We start from the raw sequence: 24053 nt of genomic DNA on the forward strand, positions 1-24053 counted from the left end.
TATATATATATATATATTTTTTTTTTTTTTTTTTAACTTATTTTTTTGCTATCACATAGGAGATAAATAGTTCCCTATGTGATAGCTAGAGATGAGCGAATTATTCAAAAATTCGGTTCGGCTGATTCGCCGAATTCGCCGAATAAATTCGCTTCGAGCCGAATATATTCGCTGCGAATTTAACCTATAAAAAGGATGTTTCTAGGCTTCAGAGAGCCTTTATATTAGTGCAGAACACTGTACCTTTAATTTAAATGCCCTTGGAGTCTGCTGGGGAAGAGAACTAATACTGTCAGTCAGTATGACATGCAGATGAGTGCCGTCGATCTTAGAATCACCGCACACTTCACTCATTTGGGCAGTCACGGGGCCAAAACCAGAGTGTGGAGCCACAGTGTGGGGGTGGAGGCAGCAGCAATGGGAGGCCATACAGCACCCTATGACAAAATGGAACCCACCAGCAGTGTGAGGAGACCTGAAAGTGGCACATGGCAGAGTGTGGCGATGGAGACAGCAGCAATGGGAGGCCGTACAGGGACCCATGACACACTCTGGACCTGGCAGCAGCATGAGGAGGCGGTACAGGGGCCCATGACAGATTACGGGCCTGGCAGCAGCATGAGGAGTCGGTACGGGGGCCCATGGCAGATTACGGGCCTGGCAGCAGCATGAGGAGGCGGTACAGGGGCCCATGGCAGAGTGGCGGAGCGTAAGCAGCTAAAATTGAAGGCCATACAGAGGCCTATGTTAAAAAGTCCCCCCAGCAGCAGCGTGGGGAGACGACTATCAAGAGTCCAATGGCAGAGTGGCGGAGCAGAAGCAGCTTCAATTGAAGGCCATACACAGGCCTAGGTTTAAAAGTCCCTCACAGTTAATTCCAATAACGAACTCTACTCCTCCGTGCAATCTACTTACGAGACCCTGGGCAGGTCTGGGTCCAATTTGTGGTAGAGACTGGTTTTGTTCAGCCATGCTTGAGCGAGTAATAACAGGTCTGTGCTGCCCTTTGGTGTCTGGCTTAATGCGCACAACACTGAACATCCCAGCGTTTGTCAACGATTTGCCGTTAAGTGATGCAAACCCGCTGAACCACGTTCATGAGGAGCCGGTACAGGGGGGCCATGAATCAGTATGGACCTGGCAGCAGCGTGAGCAGACGACAGAGGCACATGGCGCAGGGTGGCGGTGTAGGCAGCATTATTCTGAAGCCATACACTGGCCTAGGTTAAAAAGCAGAAGCCGTCAGCAGCGTGAGCAGACGACAGAGACACATGGCGCAGGGTGGCGGTGGATGCAGCAGTATTCGGAAGCCAAACACAGGCCTCGGTTAAAAAGCAGAAGCCGTCAGCAGCGTGAGCAGACGACAGAGGCACATGGCGCAGGGTGGCGGTGGAGGCAGCAGCAATGGAAGGCCATACAGCACCCTATCACAAAATGGAACCCACCAACAGTGTAAGGAGACCTGAAAGTGGCACATGGCAGAGTCTGGCAATGAAGTCAGCAGCAATGGGAGGCCGTACAGGGACCCATGACACACTCTGGACCTGGCAGCAGCAAGAGGAGGCGGTACAGGGGCCCATGGCAGAGTGGCGAAGCGTAAGCAGCTTAAATTGAAGGCCATACAGAGGCCTATGTTAAAAAGTCCCCCCAGCAGCAGTGTGGGGAGACGACTATCAAGAGTCTAATGGCAGAGTGGCGGAGCAGAAGCAGCTTCAACTGAAGGCCATACACAGGCCTAGGTTAAAAAGTCCCCCCAGCAGCAGCGTGGGGAGACGACTATCAAGAGTCCAATGGCTGAGTGGCGATCCGGGAAGTCAGCGTTGTGATTGCAGATGCAATGCAGAGATTCTATGAGGTGATGCCGTGGGTGCGAAGAAGATCATATACCGTCGTACTTCCATCCATAAGACGGAACAACCTGCGAACTGGGAGCTTTATTGCCCTGACCCGCTGAGCAGCTTCTGGGATACCCAAGAGTTTGGCTTCTGTGGGGAATATGGTTGAAAACTGAAACTTAAAGGCATGTTGACGGAAGGGCACCAGTGTCAGTGCTCCGGAGGGAATATAGCTTCAAAGCTGACACTTAAAGGTATATTGACGGTCAGAGACCACAGGAAGTGGAGCTTGCGTCTTAAATCGACTGAATGTGGCAGACGTGAAACGTCTACGGGCCGTATATGAAACGGGTTGTTCCTCTTTCTGGAATAAGTGTTGGAAATGGCCACTCTTTTTGGTGTGGCGTTTTGTCTATTTAATTCCGATAACGGACTCTACTCCTCCGTGCAATCTAGTTACGAGACCCTGGGCAGGTCTGGGTCCAATTTGTGGTAGAGACTGGTTTTGTTCAGCCATGCTTGAGCGAGTAATAACAGGTCTGTGCTGCCCTTTGGTGTCTGGCTTAATGCGCACAACACTGAACGTCCCAGCATTTGTCAACGATTTGCCGTTAAGTGATGCAAACCCGCTGAACCACGTTCATGAGAAGCCGGTACAGGGGGCCATGAATCAGTATGGACCTGGCAGCAGTGTGAGGAGACCCGAAAGTGGCACATGGCGCAGGATGGCGGTGGAGGCAGCAGTATTCGGAAGACATACACAGGACTAGTTTAAAAAGCGGAAGCCGTCAGCAGCGTGAGCAGACGACAGAGGCACATGGCGCAGGGTGGCGGTGGAGGCAGCAGTATTTGGAAGCCATACACAGGCCTAGGTTAAAAAGCGGAAGCCGTCAGCAGCGTGAGCAGACGACAGAGGCACATGGCGCAGGGTGGTGGTGGAGGCAGCAGTATTCGGAAGCCATACACAGGCCTAGGTTTAAAACTGGAACCCAGCAGCGTGAGCAGACGACAAAGATGCACATGGCAGAGGATGGATCTGGCAGCAGTATGAGAAGGCGGTACAGGGGCCCGTGGCACAGTGTGGTGATGGGGGCTACAGCAACTGGATGCCAGAAAGTGGCCGATAGGGCTATATACTGCATGGAATTATAAAGTTGTAAAGACAGCGGCCTATAAGGCTATACACACTATAACAATCATGACTTGATTGACCATTGGCCTATAAGGCTATACACAGCATGAATATCATGACTTATTCTGAGAGTGGTTTGGAAGGCTATATACAAAAAGTAATTCATGAGCTGTCTGGACAGCGGACAATAAGTACATATAAACAAATCAATTCATCAGCTGTCCAGCCAGTGGCCTCAAAGGCGACACATATAGAAAGCAATTCATGAGCTGTTCAGACAGCGGCCTCTAAGGCGACAGATATACAAAGCAATTCCCGAGGTGTTCAGGGAGCGGCCTGAACGGCTAGGTTATTACTAAATATATTTTTGTGGCCAAACATCGGCCTATAAATAGATGTCTACACAGTGACAAAAAATTATGTCGCCAGACAGCGGCCCCTAAGGCGACAGATATACAAAGCAATTCCCGAGGTGTTCAATGAGCGGCTTGAACGGCTAGGTTATTACTAAATATATCTTTCTGGCCAAACATCGGCCTATAAATAGATGTCTACACAGTGACAAAAAAGTAGGTCCCCTTACAGCGGCGTATCCTACAAATTGACATTATAAGAAATGGTTTAGACCAAAAAAAAAAAAAAAAAAAACTTTGATACGATGCTATACCTTAGTAGATTGTGGAAAGTCGACAAGTCAAGCGTAACTGTGTACATTACAGAAAATCTTAACAAGACAACCAAACATGTGGCCAAACCGTGACCGATACAACAAGTTAACAATGTAAGAAACAGGAGGGGGCCAAACCGTGGCCAATAAATAAACAGTCCACCTCATTGATGAGATGGACAACACGTGTCAAATAAATATTTAAAAAAATTGCTATTCCATCGGTCTGGAACTGGTCGACTATAAATAATTAAAAAGTTTAAATTCATGTGACAGTCGTCCAGCGACGTATAAATAATTTAAAAACACCAATTCATGAGGGGCCCGACCAGCAGAGTATAAGTCATTAAAAAGGTTCAATTCATGTGACGGTCGTCCAGCGAAGTATAAATAATTTAAAAAACGCCAATTCATGAGGGGCCCGACCTGCAGAGTATAAGTCATTAAAAATGTGCAAAACATGAGTCGGCCGACCAGCAGCCTGTCAATAAAATATATATACAAATGTACGGATCAGGTGGAGGTCTTCCATTTGTCCCTAATAACATGTTTGGGGCATGATTCATGGCGGATTTAGTCAGTTGTGTCAGGAACTGGTGGTTTGAAATCCAGACTAATCCACGCCTGATTCATTTTCACAAACGTGAGTCTCTCCACACTTTGGGTGGACAGTCGTGTCCTCCGCGGAGTTACAATACCTCCTGCCGCACTAAACACGCGCTCCGATGCCACGCTACTGGCCGGGCATGACAGCCTTTCAAGGGCAAATTCAGCTAGTTGGGGCCAAAGGTCAAGTTTCGTTGCCCAGTAGTCAAGGGGATTGTCTACCTCGGTTGGCAGGGTGCTGTCCAAGTAGGCCCAAGCCTGTTGTTTGAGGTCCTGCTCCAGGTCCACCTGATGCTGCTGCTGCTGCGGCTGGTTAGTAGTTTCCTCACTGCGCTGGTGAAGAAAGCTACTCATCATCGACTGCAGACTGAGGCAGCCGCTGCTGGTGGAGCTGCCACTGCTCCTACCAGCCCACCCCTCCCCTGCTGCCATGGCAGCGTAACGCGAGCGCACAGGGCCCACAGTGTCTGAGGATGGACGTTGGCGCAGAAAGGCAGAGACCAACTGACTACATAGGTGGTTTTTATAGTACTTTATTTTGGCCTCCCTCTCAGCAGGTGTGAAAAAGGCCACCATTTTTGAACGGTAGCGAGGGTCCAACAATGTGGACAGCCAAAAGTCATCCCTCTGTCTGATGGTTATTATTCGGCTGTCGCTACGCAAGCAACCAAGCATGCTATGGGCCATTTGTGCCAAGGAATGCGAGGGACTCCCTGCCTCCATCTCCACAGCATACTGCCACGGTGCGTCTGGGTCCTCTGTCTCCTCCTCCTCCTCTACCAGATGCTCCTGCTCCTCCACTCCTGTCCGCTGAGTGAAAGAACCACCCATTTCACTCAATAATTCCTGAGCACCAATGTCCTCCTCTACCTCCTCCTCTTCTTCCTGTCCTGCCCCCACAGGGTTCATGTGGCGTTGAGATCTGTGCGCCACGTCTACCGCAGCCTGACCAGCCATTGTTAACAGCATTTGTTCCAGGACGTGCAACAGAGGAATGACGTCGTTCATCCCATAGTCCTGCCGACTCACGAATAGCGTGGCCTCCTCAAAGGGCCTGAGCAAGCGGCAGGTGTCACGCATGAGCTGCCAATGGCTGACATCTAAGTTACACAGGGGAGTACCTTTATCCGCTTGTAACATCAGGAAATCGGTGATGGCCTTTTGCTGTTCGTAAAGGCGGTCTAACACATGTAGGGTTGAATTCCACCTTGTTGCAACGTCGCAGATCAGGCGATGCTGTGGAATTCCGTTCTGCCGCTGCAGCTCAAGGAGGGTGTGCTTTGCGGTGTAGGAATGGCTGAAATGCATGCAAAGTTTACGTGACATTTTAAGGATGTCTTGCAGTGGGATGGTGGATTTTAGGAACCGCTTGACAACCAGATTGAACACGTGAGCCATGCATGGCGCATGGCACAACCTTCCTTGACGCAGAGCAGACACCATGTTCTTTCCGTTGTCGGTCAACATGGTTCCGATTTTCAGTTTGCGCGGAGACAGCCATCTGTCGATTTCTCTGTACATTACACTCAAAAGTTCCTCCCCTGTGTGACTACGTTCGCCAAGGCATACCAGGTGCAGCACAGCGTGACACCGTTGCGCCCTGCACATGTGATATGCCGGTCGGGTAATGGGACTTGGCACGGGGGTGGCGGCTGAGGACACGGCGGAAGAAGAGGTGGTAGAGGCGGACATCTTTGCTGGACCAAGGACGTGCAAACGTGGAGGCAAAAGCGGCGTGACCTGTCCAAGTTGCTGGTGCGGCTGTGCCGGCACCACGTTCACCCAGTGGGCCGTAAATGACATGTACTGTCCCTGACCGTAGTTACAGCTCCACACGTCGGCTCTGCCGTGCACTTTGGCAGAGACCGACTTGGCACTCTCCACCGCGGCTCGGCACAAGCCATCATTTCTCGGAAAGGTGCTGAGTCCACCCCTTGGAAAGGGAGGGACTGCAGCACCAGCAACTTGGACAGGAGGACGTTCAGCTTCTGCACCGTCGGGTGCGTGCTCGCAAACTGTTGTCTCTTGGAAACGGATTCCAAGAAAGACTGCTGACGGAATCCGTGAAGAGGAGTAGCAGGAGAAGGAGCATCTGAACGAGCGGAAGATGCCAACGAGCGACAACTCCCCTCAGCAGAGGTGTTGGAGCCTTGACTGGCTGATAGAGGGCGATTGACGTCGGGTGACGGAGCAAGTAACGGAGCGGGTGATGGAGCGGGGGCTGAGGCAGGCAGAACCGCCGTATCTTTATCACGGTTTTCCCAGGCCACCGAATGGCGACGCTGCATATGCTGACGCAACACTGTAGTCCCAACATTGGCCCCCTGGCCACGCTTGACTTTCTGGCCACGTAGTCGACATACGGCTACGTTTACTTCCTCGGGCGGCTTGACGAAAAATTGCCACACCGCCGAGTAGGAAACTTTGCCCCCGCTACTCCTCACTGGCTGACTGCTACTTCCTCCGTGCACACCGGCACCACTACTGGCCGTGGTGGTAGGCTGCAGTGGAGCTGGTGCTCTACTCCGTGGCCGTTTGGCTCCACTGACACTGCTGCGACCCTGCTGCCTCCTGGGCAACCCACCGACTGTTTTGCTCGCTGGCAAGCTGCCACCCTCTTCTCCTGATGATGCGGAAGCAATAGCCTGATGACGACGAGGCTGCCAAGTGCGATCAGCCTCATCATCATCAATTAGGGTCTCCGCGTCACTACTAGCCCCCTCGGCTGCGTGTGGGTCAGGAGACAGACCTGTCTCTAGACCGGCTACCGAGCCACTCTCCTCGCCAGTACTTCTTCGCCTGGCTGCTGAAGAGGCGGATGTCTCCCCCCGTTCCTGACCGCCCTCTGTTAGCTCTTCCTCACTGTACAGTGGGGCTGAGCCCACAGCATGCGATAATTCGCTTGGTGAGGGAACACCAAAGGACATGGGCAGGTCGAGGACACGTGATTTCAGTGGGCTTGCTCCCGGGCCATGCCAACTAACGGTTGTGTCTGACGTACCTACCGACCGTTGGCTGTAGGTGTCAGAGGTGACCTGGGAAGAGGAAGACGACCGAGTCAACCAATCGATGACGGCAGGGTTGTCGGTGGAGACACGACCGCTGGATGACACCGGGAGCACTGGCCTCTGGCTGCGACTAGTGCTGCCTCGACCCCTTCCTCTGCTGCCACGTCTGCTCGCTCCTGAAACATTGCCTCCTCTGCCACTCCTCTGCGTGTTGTCTGACATACTCTTTAATTCAATAAGCACCCCAAAAATAAAACCGGATTTAACTCTTTGAACGTACAATAGTGGTTGTGAAGCAGAAAGTCAGTTTATTTAGCACAATCGGTCAATTGCAGCTTGCCGTTGGCTGGAAACTGTACGTTTCTGTCACTGGAATGCACTAATCACCCAAAAAATATTACCGCCAGCCGGCGTGTAAATGGATTTAACTCTTTGAACGTACAATAGTGGTTGTGAAGCAGAAAGTCAGTTTATTTAGCACAATCGGTCAATTGCAGCTTGCCGTTGGCTGGAAACTGTACGTTTCTGTCGCTGGAATGCACTAATCACCCAAAAAATATTACCGCCAGCCGGCGTGTAAATGGATTTAACTCTTTGAAGGTACAATAGTGGTTGTGAAGCAGAAAGTCAGTTTATTTAGCACAATCGGCAAACTGCAGCACCAACTGTGCACGACAGCCACCAAAAAAAAAAAAGGGTGTATGTCACTTTAAATTTTCGATTCTTTGATAGCTGTGGCCCTAAGTAACGATTCTGTGTCCCTGAGTAACGATTCTGTGTCCCTGAGTAACGATTCTGTGTCCCTGAGTAACGATTCTGTGGCCCTAAAGTCTCTGTGGCCCTAACTCTGTCCCTTAATACACACAGGTCTGTCTCTCTTGAATGACCGGAGGCTAATGGAGAATTCTAAGATGGCCGCGATTTATAGCTCCACCATTACACAGTGCTGGCTGGCTGCTGATTGGCTAATGCGATCACGTCATGAATGCATTATGGGTCAGCGCGCCTTGTCTGCGCGCCTTCCCAGAGATCCCCGCCCCATCTTCTCTGTCCATTTTCTCCGTCGCCACACATGTCGCCGCCATTTTTGGGAAAATTCGATTCGTGCATCCGAAGTTTGCTAATCTTCGGATTCGTCGCGAATAGAACGAATTCCACTTCGTCATGTTCGATTCGCTCATCTCTAGTGATAGCATATGAGTGAAAGGTACTCTTTATAGGGGGCAGTGTGTGCAAGGAGGGAGCAGTCTATACAGTGAGGGAGAAGGGTGTACAGAAAGGCTCCCTCACTGGCTGTCACTATATACACTGCTCCTCTCCTACCTTTCTCAGCCACCCCCCCCCCCCCCCCACATCTGCAGTACACGCAGTCTCCTGTATCAGCTATATTTTTCCTACCAGCAAAATGCCGATAGGGCTATTTTTGGCTGATATGTTTCAGTGACTGAAATTTCGGTGCATCCCTAACCTTTTGCGTTACGCCGCTACGTTACTTTAACTGACAATTGCACAGTCATGCAACGCTGCACCCAAATGAAATTTACGTCCTTTTCCCATAAATAGAGATTTATTTTGGTGGTATTTGATTGCCTGTGTGTTTTTATTTTTTTGTGCTATAAACAAAAAAAGACACTTTTGAGAAAAAAATCAATATTTTTGACTTTTTGCTATTAACCATTAGCCGCCCGGCCAATGGCCGTTTTGGCGGCTTCAAAAGTGCTTCGGCATTCTGGGTGCACGCCATTTGGCGTGCTCCCGCACGTGCGCAGTTTGCGCTAATGCAGAGCCGCGCAGCGGCACGATGACAGATCTGAGTACCGGCCCCCCTTGCTGGTACCATGTGACCTGCTGTGACCAATCACAGCAGGTCACATGACAGTTGTATACAATGGATGGCTTCATTCATGCCATCCATTGTATACTAGTGCCTAGCTGTGAATGGTCACAGCTAATCACATGCACATGTCATGTGATTAGCTGTGACCAAATCACAGCTAAGCACAAAAAAAAAAAAAAACCCTGAATGAATCGATTTCATTCAGGTAAATGCTTGCTTATAGCAAAGTAATTCTTTGCTATAAGCAAATTGTGTAAAAAAAAAAAAAAAAGTACTGATCACTTCCCCAAAGTAGTACAATGTTACTATGGTAACATTGTACTACTTTGGTCATAGTAAAATATGAAAAAAAAAATCTTAAAAATAAAAAAAATGTAATAAAAAATTAAAAATAATAAAAAAATTAAAAAAAAATATATATATTTTTTTTTCATACTGTCACCAGTCAGTGTCCCTGTTCACCGCCATGCCCGTTATATGATGACGCTGTACTGCACTGGTGACAGTATGTAAAAAGAAAATAGTGAAAATAATTTTTTTAATTTTTTCATTTTCCGAAAAAGGACAAAAAAAATACAACTTCAAAAAACTCGCCATGCCTCTTATGAAGTACGTCAGACTGTCTACTCTGCAAAAAGGGGTCATTTGGGGATATCTGTACTATTCTGACATTCTTGGACCTCAAGAAATTAGATTGGCCGTCAGTACTTCAGGATTGATCAATATTCAGATCTATACCATAGTTTGCGAACTCTATAACTTTCCTACAAACTAAATACATCCTAATTTGGGTTATTTTCAACAAAGACATGTAGCAGAACACATCTCGGCCTAAATTTATGAAGAACAAATATTAATTTGTAAACTTTTATAACAGAAACAAAGAAAAACGTGTTTTTTTTTCAAAATTTTTGGTCTTTTTTTGTTAATTTAGCAAAAAATAAAAACCCGAGCGGTGATTAAATACCACCAAAAGAAAGCTCTAGTTGTGTGAAGAAAATGATAAAATTTTAGTTTGGGTACAATGTTGTATGACCGCGCAATTGTCATTCAAAGTGTGAGAGCGCTGAAACGTGAAAAATGGCCTGGGCAGGAAGGTATAAAATTGCACGGTATTGAAATGGTTAAACATGTCCAGTAAAAAAAATTTAAAAAAATCAAATCTCTTCATAAATTTAGGCCAAAATGTATTCAGCTCCATGACTTTGCTAAAAAAAAATCCCAATACGTGTAAATTAATTAGTTTGCATTAAAGTTATAGTGTATAGCGGTATATACACTGGATATTTTTTTTTGTACTAGTAATGGCAGTGATCAGCGACTTATAACGGGACTGCGGCAGGCATTCTGACACTGGAGGGAACTGACTTGGTGTCACTGATATCCCCAGTGACACCAATACAGTGATAAGTGCTAATAAAAAGCACTGACACTGTACTAATGGCACTGGGCAGGAAGGGGTTAAAATGTGGGGCGATCAAAGGGTTTACTATGTGATGTTTCACTACTTGGGCTGTGTGTGCTTCACTGTAGCACACTGTGCTTACAGTGTGCAAGAGCTGACAGGAGAGAGGTCTGTGTTGTTTTTACACAGGTCTCTCCCCTGTTGGACATGCTCGGTGATCACTGGGTGTCGGTGAGTAATCACCGGAGCGGGACCTGGTGATTGACACCTGAGGCCGTGAATGGTGGCGCAGGTAGGGCACACGAGCAGCTCACGCATGCCCCCTACCCGGAAATGCGAAGTCACGTATATATGTGATTTTGTGCACCCCTGCCACCCTGTAGCAGTATTTCTGCTATAGGGCAGAGGAGAAGCGGTTAATGTTAATAATAATAATAATTTTTTTAATATATTTTTTAAGGGTTAAGGGGTTAAGGTTAGGGGTTAATTATTATTTATTATTACATAGCATTTATTTATGATTATTTTTATTTACTTGTGTATTTAACATTATTTATTAATATTATTATTATCACCCTAATAAAAATATTAAATAATAAATTAATCAAATAATTAATAAATTAATAATAAAATTTTAAATTATTCATAATAATAATAATAATAATAAAAGAAATAAAAGCTAATGGAAAAGCTGGAGCAGAAAAACCTAGCAACATATGATGCAACAGATGACATTTTTCTCTATTGGCTAATAAAAAAACACCAAAGCTCGAAAACGGTTAAAAACACTGTATGAAAAAGAGCAACAATGATGGTATGAAAAAGCGCAAAAATGATGGTAAAATATGCACAAAAAAAGTGCAAAAAACGCTACGCTCAGATGTAAATGGAGCCTCACACGGGCATATGCTGTAGTTCTTAGGCACAAGGCCTTAAATGTGATTGCAGCAAGGTACCATTCTTAGGAATGGTTCACATTTAGCAGTGGTATCACTTGCCAAGCAAGATGTGTTATTTAATTTGTGTACCACCCTATCAGGTTGTCATTTTAAGATAAAACTTACCTATTCCCAGTTAAGTGACTAGTCTCAGGTGATAAACAGGAGATAAAACAAATCCTCCTACACAAGTTGTACCTGTTAATCTGCATTATTCTCCTCTGTACATCTGCATTCTTCTCTTCTGTACATCTGTTCAAAGTGCTGACTGTATGCAGCTTGTCTGAGAGTTCAGAAAAAAGTGGTCGGAGAGCTGCAGTTACACTCTGCAGAACTCACTGAGGAGAGTTCTGAGAGCTGATTGGAGGGAAGTGACACAACCCCCCCCCTCCACAAAGGAGGCTGTCAATCTGATGGAGGTCCTTTCCGTCACCATTTTTCTTGGTGTCAGGAAAACTTGTCAGAAGTGACTCCTGCTGATAGCAGAGGAATGAGACATCAGACAGAAACTATTATTATTATATAGGATTTATATAGTGCCAACTGTTTATGCAGCACTGTACAACATAAAAGCGGACAGTACAATTACAATTTAATACAGTAGGAATTGGAGGTCCCTGCTTGTTAGAGCTTACATTATACTTAGTGCTCTTAACTGAGACAAGTACACACTATAAAAGGATGTACTTTGTCCATACTTCATATTTACAAACACTTTATGGCAGGTGGTAAAACTGGCCCAACTTCCTATTTTCCCAACCCTTTACCATGGCCATTCCACCATTAATTAACCACTTGCCAACTGCGCTATAGCCAAATGACGGCTACAGCGCGGTTGTTCAGTTCTGGTAGGGCGTCATATGATGTCCTCCCAGAACGCACCCTCCCCCAGCGGTGTGCACCTGGTGCTGCCCATGATTGCTGTGTCCTACGGTCACAGCTGATCACATGATGAGGTAAAAGGCCAATCACAGTGGCCTTTTACCACGTGATCAGCTGTGTCCAATGACACAGCAGATCACCAAGTAAATACAGTTGCCAGTTATCGACTGCACTTTCCTCATGCTGTGACAGCATGAGGAAAGTACTGCTGATAACCGGCAAATGACACAGAGGACATCTGTACTCATCACAAGTGTGACGGAACAAGGTGTCCGACCACTGCCCTTCTCACCAACTCGTGACCGAAGGACCAGCCGATCTTTCACTTGTGTAACAATGTCACTCTCAGCTGTGCCCTGCACAGAGATTTTCCAGTTCTCTTCTCCAGACCTGTCAGTCTTTTTCTATGATATTAAAGGGGTGTCGCCTGAGAACAAATGATCAATCATCCAGTTTGGGGATGGGTGCTAGGCGGCCACCCAGTTAATGACCAAGTGCAGTTTCATACGAATATTAATAACTTCCAGTATGTACAGGTGGTATTCTAGCAACTGGCAGATTAATATTCAGAATTGCATTTCAAACCCAGGGATACCAAACACAGCGCACCCTTGACACCCAGGAGGTAAGAGACTGCTTTCTCCCCCTTCCTATGTGCTAACATAGTCACGTATGACCTCGTTTGACTCGACACAAAATGACCTTTCCAAATATATACCTAATATTAATGTGCCCAGTTCCTGTTGAATTTTATGAATTGTATGTGAAATTGTGACATATGGAATGGATGCTTTATGGCATGCTCTGCATCCTAGAGCTCTAATGGCCTAACAGGTCATGGCTGAGTTATTGCTTTACGATAGGGCAGAGTAAAGTGTCTCTGCCATACAGACATCCTGCCATGCCTAATTAGCAGTTTACAGCTCTTAGAGCTTCATCTATCTGTGTTTTATTTAAGATAAGAGGCTCTTTTGAAGTCCGTTACAACTTACAGCTACAAATTCCATTTCAAGAGGAGGGAGGAAAGGAGAGACTATTGTAAATGGGAGACCTTAACAAGATGGCTGTCATGTACAGCGTCCATGTCTCTCTTGCGCACAATCATCACAATCAGGGCACTGGTGATCAGTGCCCAGCAGTGCCTCCCACCAGTGATCAGTGCCCAGCAGTGCCTCCCACCAGTGACCAGCAGTTGCGCCCATCAGTGCCCATCATTGCTGGATATCAGTGCAGCATCATCAGTGCCTACTCATCAATGCCCACCAGTGCAGCCTATCTGTGCCACCTCATCAGTGCCATTAGTGCTGCCTATCAGTGCAGCCTATCGGTGCCCATCAGTGCTGCCTATCTTCGCGTCCCAACAACTCACATCAGTGGAGGAGAAAAATTACCTGTTTGCAAAATTTTAGAAAAGAAAAACTTTTTTTTGCTGTTTATAGTGCAAAAAATAAAACACCCAGTGGTGATTAAATACAAAAACGAAAGCTCTATTTATGTGGAGGGAAAAATTATTAAAAAAATCCACATGGGCACAATGTTGCATGACCGTGCAATTGTCAAAGTACGACAACACTGAAAGCTAAAAATTGCCTAGGCATGAAGGAGGTAAAAGTGCCCGGTAGCAAGTGGTTGTCAAATATCTTCTTTATTTCTTCATATTCACAGCAAAGCAAGCAGTGCAGGACAAAGTCTTGAAGAAAACCATAATAATAACAATTCAAACCACATCAGCTTTGTCCAAGCAGACACTCCTGACTTCCCTAGAGCCGCCTTCCCCACGTGACTGAACAGGCAGGACGAACATCACATGACGTGATGATGTCACCCAAGAAGCCGGTCACATGACTGCAGTGTCGTCTCCGGCCTTCGTGTGCACACTGTAGAATGGAGGAGTCTTTGGTGTCGGCGGACGGGAAGAATTCTCGGGCTGTGCTGTGTCAGCGGTGCGGCTGCCGCGTCTTGTCGGAGGGAATGGCCACTCTAGCGAAGAGAGAGGTCAGGTGCCGCTTCGGCTGTTCATGTACAACGTGGGCTTTCAGGGAGGAGTCTGCCCTGCATTATGGGCTCCTCACCCACCGGACAAGGCGCAGTACATTGTAGACTTCCTGTTGGATGTAAAGCTGCCCATAGACAGTGCAAGGGTGGTGTGGGACAGAGTCAGGATAGATCCACCTCTCTCAGCACAGGTTGTCTATACAGGGCGTTTATCTAGCAAAAAGGCCAGTTGTGGGGTGGGAAGACCTTAAAGCGGAGGTCCCTTCGGAATTTCAAAAAAATAAAAGTCAGTAGGTACAACTGTAGCTGCTAACTTTTAATAAATGGACACTCACCTGTCCCTCGATCCCGCGGTGTCCTCACACCGGCCAGGTTGACTAGCGTTTCTGTCTCCTCGGCGCTGGCATCTTCTTTGTGGCACCCGGCTGTGATAGCTGGCGGCTTCATAGCCAGGTGCCTACTGTGCATGACGAGTAGCGCTGCACTTTGTGAATGGTCTCGTAGTCTTCTGGTAACTGTCACGGGTCCCAGAAGACTACGGGGAGGGAGGACAACTTCCACTTAGGCAATCGCCAAGTGGGAGTGGGTACCTGTCAAATTTGGGTACCTCCTCCCCAAAGGTGCCAATCCTTAATGGGGAGAAGGGGACAAAGCCTTAAAGTGGAATTTCCCCTTTGGGGTGGAACTCCGCTTTAAGTTCCTTCTCTCAGGGGTGTCCATAGCAGGACTTTGAGAGGCCCCCTCCACGTATGATGAAAATGGGCCCTTAACGCAGAACTAAACCCATCTAAAAAAAAACGGTTAAATTACCAGCATGCCAGGAATCACATTTCCTTTTGCCCTCAACCAAACTGTCAAACCATGAAATAGCTGATCACATGTGCAGCACCATGACAACTGCAGATCTAACAAGCTAAGATGGCAGCTTGCTTGACTGAAAAGGATAGGAGGGTTTAGTTCTGCATTAAGGAGGTTCTTTGGTCTGTAGAAAAAAAAAGCTACAAATATTGTAATAAAAGGACACTCATCTGTCCAGTGATCCAGCACCATCCCCACCCCAGCCGGTTCTTTAGTAGTCTTTGGATCCCCAGTCCTCACCCAAGCCAATTTTTCGCCAGTCTTTGGGTCCCCAGTGCTCACTCAAACCGGTTCTTCGCCAGTGTTTGGGTCCCCGCTCCTCACCGAAGCCAGTTCATCACCAGTCATTGGGTCCCCGGCAGGGGCGGACTGACCATTTGGAAACTTGGGCACTGCCTGAGGGCCAGGGGTCAGTAGGGGGCCTCATGAGATGCCCCTGGTACCTTTTTCATAGGCTTTTTTGAGTTTGGGCAAGGACACAGGGGCCCCATGATCCCCTATTGCCCGGGGGCCCTATGAGTTGTCAGTCTGCCCCTGGTCCCGGTCTTCACCCAAGCCGGTTCTTTGCCAGTCTTTTGGTCCCCTGTTCTCACCCAAGCTGGTTCTTCATCAGTCTTTTGGTCCCCTGTTCTCACCCAAGCTGGGTCTTCACCAGTCTTTGGGTCCCCTGTTCTCACCCAAGCTGGGTCTTCACCAGTCTTTGGGTCCCCTGTTCTCACCCAAGCTGGGTCTTCACCAGTCTTTGGATCCCTGGCACTGTGGGAAGCCAGCTGTGTCACCTTGCAGCTTCACAGCTGGCTTCCCGCTGCGCATGCTCGGGTCTCACTGCGCTTTGTGAATGGTCCAGCAGCCTTATGGGACCTTGTAAGCAGTAACACCCCGGTCACACTTGCAAATCGTATGCCAAGTTGCACCCTATTGTCCGCAATTACAGTGGGCAAATCATTGCGGTTCGGACTTGGTTGGAGCCGCACCGATTACTAAAGTAGTACATGTACTACTTTTAATCGGCATGGCCCCTGACTTTGAACTTGTGCGACTTCACTGTAAGTCGCACGATTTCAAAGTCGGGCTTGATGTGACCGTTGTGTAAGGGGGGACAACTTCTGGTGGAATCACCTAGGCGAAACTAGGTTCTCGCTACCCCCAAAAAAATTAGCCTCCAATATTGTTAGAGGAGCTGGGGGGATTCTTTAAAGCAGAACTTCCTCTTTAAGGTGAGTAAACAGTAGGTTTACCTTTTCAGAACATGAAACCATGAACTATAGTCCAAATATCATGGTCACCCCTCCAGACCCGGCTGCACATGGCGGGGGTGATGGCCATACACTGCAATAGGCCTCGTTCACATGGGGTGTATCAATATGTATGTCCGTGCTTGCCCACAGGGGAGGTGCACGGATGTTCTGTGCATCTACTTGCAGGTAGGCCCATTGATGTCAGTTAGGATGTGACAGCTGCAAAACATCTGTGCAGACAAAACACAGTTTTCATGTAGGTGTACACCTGGGTGAACAAGGCCAAATTATTATTTATTGAATGACTGTACAGGTGTACCTCCATTTACGAAAGCCTCAATTAATATAATTTTCGGTTTACAAATGAAAATCCATTGAAAATAATGCCTTGGTTTATGAATTTTTTTTTTTGCAATACAAAGTGTATGTCGATGCCAAATTGTAAATGCAATTGCCGGCTTTTTTTTTTTTTTTCTTCACTATAGCTCACAGAATTAGTTGTCACTTTCCCCAGAGCTAAAGGATACTTTATTTCTTTTATCTTGGGAAACAAACTAAAAAGAAACATTGTTTCTTTTAAATTGGGAAACTAAAATGAAACTTTTTTTCTTTTAGCTGGGGGAAAGTGACAGCTGATTCTCTGAGCTATAGTGAAGAAAAAAAAAAAATACCGTAATTAAATTTAAAACCGGCACTGGCCTATAGTGACAGCAACTTTTTTTTTTTTTTACTTTTTTCTGACCTCCGGAACGGATTAATTGGTTTTCAATGCATTCTTATGGGAAACCGCGTTTTGGTTTACAAATTTTTCGCAATACGAAATGTCCCGGAGAACACATTCAATTTGTAAACCGAGTCACACCTATATTTATGTAACTCTTAAGATGACAACTTCCCATTATATCTTAAAGAAGGGACTAGAAAATGCAAAGATTTTAATGTATAGCCTTCTCACTTTATGAGAAGTGATGTTTTTTTCTGGATTGACCTGCATGGGTGTATGCATTGATACACCCTGTTTGAACAAAGCCTCTCAAGGCCCTGGGGTGAGTATCCATGTGAGCATGCTGACCAATGAATAGTGCATTTGAGGCTTTTTCTGGTAACGTGTCCCAGAAGAAAGGAGGACTTCTCACAGGTCCATGTGGTTGCAATAACCAAGGAGCCCTCCCCTTTGTGAGCAGTATGATAGATGCTTACTGTGGGGTGTATTGCGTTTTACAGACAAATATATTGATACAAGGGGCATCATAGTCACTATGTGCAGTGGGGTCTGGAGGTGTGGCCAGGATATTTGGAGTGGGTTCGCCTTTTCATTTTTCGTGAAAAGGTGAATTTAAGGATAAGTTCACCTTTTTGTAACATGTTACATGTTATACCAGGGGCGGACTGACAACTCATGGGACCCCCGGGCAATAGGGGATCATGGGGCCCCTGTGTCCTTGCCCAAACTCAAAAAAGCCTATGAAAAAGGTACCAGGGGCATCTCATGGGGCCCTCTACTGACCCGGGGCCCTCGGGCAGTGCCTGAGTTTCCAAATGGTCAGTCCGCCCCTGTGTTATACCCATATTCAGGGAATAACATGTTACAAAAGGATAGGCCCTTGATCCCCTGTTTTGACAGCTGGCAGCGATCTTCTTCCCCTGCTAGCTGTCACAATTGAAAAAAACAACGTGGTCATGCGGGGCTCTGTCCTTCCAGCTGAGTCACTCATTCACAGTATTCTGTGAATGGAAAAACTACAAGTTCTGACAGCCTTCGCGGGTGTCGGCTTGTAGTTCTCAATGAACTACCACTGCGTTGTTGAATGCCGTGGTAGTTTATTGATTTTTCCTGTCAGAGTGTATCTGCTTGCCGTATGAGCAGACAGATACACTGACAGGTCTGCAGGAGACTTGCATGGCACCAGCAATCTGCTGATCGCTGGTGCAATGCTTTCCAGGCTCCCAAAACAAAAAATACTAAATGCACATTTTTTAACCTGTAAAAAAAATGCATTTATTATTTTTTGCTAAAAGGTGAACCTAACCTTTAAGCAAACCATACATGGATTGAGCTTCACTTTTGTTTCTTTGTTTTTTCTTTTTTAAGTCGGCTGCTAAAAATACTGTGGCCGCTGACCTATAAAATCAGGTACTTTCCAGTGTCTGGGGTTAACTGCTGTCTTACTGCAGCCAGTTCTTTTTACCGCTGCGGGTCACCAGCACCACCATCATGGATCCTGAGGCTTCACTTTTTCCTTGAAGTTCTGCTTGAAGGGTCCATTCACACCAGAGTGGGAGTGTGTCACACAGTGCACACTAGCAGCTGTACGTTTAGTGCGGTTTGCTGTGTGAACAAACCCTAAGCTGTACTCCTTAGACTATTCACACTGGGGCGTGAGCATTTACAGGCCGTTTTTCAACTTTTTTTCGAACATATTCAGACTTGAGTATTTTTGTTTTAGCCAGTACAAAGCTAGTTACTAAATGGAGATGGTTGTTTAGGCATAAAGAACTCATTTTCAGGCACTCCCATTGAAGTGTAAAGGGCCAAAATTAACAATTTCTGCTTCAACAGTAGCTCTTGTATCTTTTTGAGTTTCAGCTGTCGAACTACATTCAGCTGAATGGTCAAATGTAAACAGACACTAATGAAATAAATGGAATTTAGGTTGATCATTTTGGAGCTCTGAGATTCAAGCGTCAAAAAACTCAAGTGTGAATCAGGACTTATTGGCTATGTGTGTGTGTGTGTGTGTGTGTGTGTGTATGTGTGTGTGTGTATATATATGTATATGTGTATATATATATATATATATATTTATTTATTTATTTATTTGTGTGTGTGATTTTTGATTTTGTATTTGCAGGTAGGGGGTGCGACCTACCCACGCCGCCATTGGTGACTACAGATGTCGATCACCATGTCCCTGCCAGAGAATCCCCGCTGGCACCCGGCGATCGTCAAGTATCACTGATGGGAGAAACTTGTGTGTAAACAACACAGGTCTCTCTCCTGCCAGCAGTAACAGTCTGCTGTGTATTTCTCTGCACAGCAGAGAAATACACAGCAGTATGTTTCCCTAGTAAAATACATCACACACAGTAAAACAGCACACAGTTAACCCTTTGATCACCCCAGATGTTAACCTCTTTCTGCCCAGTGTCATTAGTACAGTGTCAGTGCACTGATCACTGTATTAGTGTCATTGGGATGTTAGTGGCAGTTAGTCAGTTCCCCCCAGTGTTAGAATGCCCAACGCAGTCCCGATATAGGTTGCTGATCACCGCCGTTACTAGTATTAAAAAAATTCCAGTATAAATACTGCCATTTATAGACACTAGAACTTTCATGTAAACCAATTAATTTACATTCATTGGGATTTTTTTAAGAAATTTGATTTTTAAAATTATTTTACTGGATGTTTTATAGCAAACAGTCAAAAATATTGTTTGGGGTTTTTTTTTCAAAATTGTCGGTCTTTTTTTGTTTATAGCGCAAAAAATTAAAAATGCACAGGTGATCAAATACCACCAAAAGAAAGCTCTATTTGTGGGAAAAAAGGACACAAATTTCATTTATGTACAGCGTTGCATGACAGTGCAATTATCCAATAAATTAACGTAGCGCTGTAACGCAAAAAATGGCCTGGTCAGGAAGGGAGGTAAATCTTCTGGAGGGCAAGTCATTAAAGGCATAGTCCACCTTTTGAAAAAAACAAATACATTGTTAAAGAAAGAACTGTGCATTTATTATGTTTTGCATTCAGGCCTGCAGAGCATTTCAACTGCAATCAGTGTAACCCCAGAACTGTATGGACCTACCGTTATAGGGCTGGAGGAAGGAAACAACTCAGGTGTGGTGACATCACTAAACTTGCACTCCACTGAGATCTACAAGTCCTCCTGCCACAGTCGCAGATTGGACTTGTAGTCTTTCTATTCACAGATCCCTCTTAATAAATGATGTGTCTGTGTGGGAGGAGTGACACCAAAGTCATTGCTTCACATGTTTCCTTTTTTTCTTTATTATTCTCTTCAACTTTATTGAAGTGCAAAAAGTGACACTTCCTATCACTGCACTGCAGCATGGTGTGTTTTGCTGCTCTGCGGTGAGGTGAGATGCCATCCAGTGCGCTGCGATATATGCAGCCTTTCTGCATTTTATAGCAGCTCTGTTTTCTATGTGCCCCTGTGGTGACTGGTGTTCTTAAAGTGCGGAAAAATACCAGTCACCTCACTGTTTGTAAACTGGCCCTAGGTTATTACGGTTTCAAGCTTTGAGGATGCCATGGATCAGTGGTATAAAGCCTAAGGAAGAAATGTAAGGCATCTCAAAAGCTTGCATCTTTAAAGCTGAAGTTTAGCCAAGAAAAAAAAAATCCCTATAGCTTTAGTTAGGTAATTTACCTGTAATGAAGGATGTCCAATGTCATGCAGACAGCTGGATCCTGTACAAACCATCTGTACAGGGATGCTCTATCCTCTTCCTGTCTGTGAATTTCTAGTACCTCTGGGGTTAGTAACTTTGAATCTTTTTTTGTAGCTGCTGTGAAAAAAGGTTCAAGATGAGGGACCCACCCTCTCCTCCATAGAGGAACATTTTTTTGTTGCTCTCTCTGCCTGTAACAAGATCTGTGAATGGAGGAGAGAATCTGGTTAGTCATCAGACTTTCCCCCCTCATTCACATGTTAGGTTTTTTTTTTTTTACCTAAGAAACACCCTTCCGGCTTCTTATTTGCTTCTTTTTTAACCACTTCCATACCGGGCACTTTCACCCCCTTCCTGCCCAAGCCAATTTTCAGGTTTCAGCGCTCTCACACTTTGAATGACAATTGCGCGGTCATACAACACTGTACCCGAACTAAAATTTTATCATTTTCTTCGCACAACTAGAGCTTTCTTTTGGTGGTATTTATTCACCGCTGGGGTTTTTATTTTTTGCTACATTAACAAAAAAAGATCAAAAATTTTGAAAAAAAAAACACATTTTTCTTTGTCTCTGTTATAAAAGTTTCCAAATAAATAATTGTTCTTCATAAATTTAGGCCAAGATGTATTCTACTACATGTCTTTGGTGAAAATAACCCAAATTAGTATTTATTATTTAGTCTGTAGGAAAGTTATAGAGTTCACAAACTATGGTATAGATCTGAATATTGATCAATCCTGAAGTTCTGACGGCCAATCTAATTTCTTGAGGTCCACGAATGTCAGAACAGTACAGATATCCCCCAAATGACCCCTTTTTGCAGAGTAGACAGTCCGACGTACTTCATAAGAGGCATGGCGAGTTTTTTGAAGTTGTATTTTTTTGTCATAATTTTTCGGAAAATTAAAAAATTAAAAAAATGATTTTCACTATTTTTTTTTTTTACATATTGTCACCAGTGCAGTACAGCGTCATCATATAAGTGGTATGGCGGTGAACAGGGACACTGACTGGTGACAGTATGAAAAAAAAATAGTAGACAGTCCGACGTATTTCATGGCAAGGCATGGCAAGTTTTTTTAAAGTTGTAGTTTTTTTGTTATAATTTTTCGGAAATGAAGAAATAAAAAAAATAATTTTCACAATTTTTTTTTTTACATACTGTCACCAGTGCAGTACAGCATCAGCATATAACTGTCATGGCGGTGATCAGGGACACTAACTGGTGACAGTACAAAAAAAAATTTGATAATTTTTTTAAAATTTGTTTTTATTTTTTTATTATTTTTAATTAAATTTTTTTCTCTTTTTTTTTTAAGATTTTTTTTTTTCATACTTCACTATGACCAAAGTAGTATAATGTTACCATAGTAACATTGTACTACTTTGGGGAAGTGATCTATATATTTGCTTATAGCAAAGAATTACTTTGCTATAAGCAAGCATTTACCTGAATAAAATCGATTCATTCAGGATTTTTTTTTTCCTTAACTGTGATTTGGCCACAGCTAATCACATGACACAGCTGGGCTGTGATTGGCCCAGCTTGTTCATGTGATCGCTGTGACCATTCACAGGTAGCCACACTTGTATACAATGGATGGCATGATAGGAAGCCATCCATTGTATACAAGTGTCATGTGACCTGCTGTGATTGGTCACAGCAGGTCACATGGTACTGGCAACGGGGCCGGTACACAAATCTGTCATCGGCCGTGTCCGAGGTACATGGCCGGTGACAGATTGCACCACTGTGCAGCTCTGCTGGCATGCAAACTGCGCATGCCTGAAAGGACGCCATATGGTGTCCACCCGGAGGGACGAGGGTTTTTGTTGGCCGCCATTTGGCCATAGGCCGGGTGGGAACCGGTTAATACTGTATGCACAATATGTGTTTGCTGCTTCCTTTGGTTGGTCATACACAAGCCACGTTTTTGTAATCCTGCTCTTCTTCTTTTTTTTTTTTTATATATATACAGTTGCTTCTCCCCCGAATGAAGAAAAAATCCTCCTTGGCTGAAGATTCCAGTCCTGATTCTGAGCTGCTTGTTGAGCACTGGCTGGTACATGACATGTTTACTTTTGAGAATGTGGGATTCACCAAAGATGTGGGAAGTGTCAAGTTCCTAGTATGTGCGGACTGTGAAGTTGGACCTATTGGTTGGCACAGTCTGGAGGAAAAGACTAACTTTTATGTAGCACTGGAACGTGTTCGGCATGAGTGAAGGACAACCACTGCCCAAAAGGGAACTGCAAGGATAAAAACTGAAATTTATAGTATATATTCTGATGAATTACAGAGGGGCTGCTATACATCAGTGCCATGTTTGTTTTAAAATACTGTTTACAAAGTCCAAAGTGTCTTTTCAAAGTAATATGTTACATGGTTGTCTTAGTGTTTTGATTACTGTATTTAAAGGATAAAGAAGAACCTCTCCAACCTGCCATTTTTGATTTTTGGAAACTGGTTTAATTATACAAGATTTGACACTTGCATGTCTTCTGTGCTAAGTATATACTATACATACTTAGTGAGTGACCAATGTTAACTTAGTTGAACTGACCCAATACACATCGTATCCACCAGCAACACTTCTGTTGAATTCACTTTAAAACAGATCATTTTGCCCAGTAGACAGGTATGTGATTGGAAGCAAAATACAAAGAGCATAATTATTTGCTCCTATTAACCGCTTAAGAACTGCCCTATAGCAGATATAATGCTACAGGGTGGCACCTGCGCGTAAAATCACATATATGTACGTGATTTTGCATTTCCAGATAGGGGGCGCGCGTTGGCGCCTGGCGATTACCAGCAAACACCGACGAGGAGGAAGACTGTTTTGTTTACAGTCTTCTTCTCTATCAGCTCGAGTACACTGCTCGGGATGGCTGTGCACAGTACAGCCATCCCGATCAGTCTGCTTACAGTGAACCACCCCCCGCCCCCTAGTAAAACACTCCCAGCACACAGTTAACCATTTGATCGCCCCTCATGTTAACCCCTTCCTGCCCAGTGCCATTAGTACAGTGTCAGTACTACAGTTTTTTTTTTTTTTAGCACTGATCACTGTTCGCCGCCATTACTAGTAGAAAAAAATCCTATTATCTATACCGCCATTTGTAAATGCTATAACTGTCACATAAACCAATTAATTTACACATATTGGGATTTTTTCTAGCAAAGACATGCAGCAAAATAGATTTTGGCCTAAATTTATGACAAAATTAGATTTT

At 45.2% G+C, this 24053-nt stretch overlaps 1 protein-coding gene across 1 annotated transcript; it reads left to right on the forward strand.

Annotated features, from left to right (window-relative positions):
* The first annotated feature begins 14120 nt into the window (after window positions 1-14120).
* RABIF (RAB interacting factor) lies at window positions 14121-23256 on the forward strand. Its single transcript, XM_089653631.1, has 2 exons — window positions 14121-14305; window positions 22796-23256. Exons 1-2 carry the CDS (start codon window positions 14195-14197, stop codon window positions 23039-23041), a joined length of 357 nt encoding a protein of 118 aa, XP_089509757.1. The 5' UTR covers window positions 14121-14194; the 3' UTR covers window positions 23042-23256.
* Window positions 23257-24053: the final 797 nt, after the last annotated feature.

The sequence above is a fragment of the Staurois parvus genome, unplaced genomic scaffold (genome assembly GCF_062004578.1).
Source record: "Staurois parvus isolate SC_StPar_1 unplaced genomic scaffold, SC_StPar_1.0 ptg000717l, whole genome shotgun sequence".
Taxonomy (NCBI): domain Eukaryota; kingdom Metazoa; phylum Chordata; class Amphibia; order Anura; family Ranidae; genus Staurois; species Staurois parvus.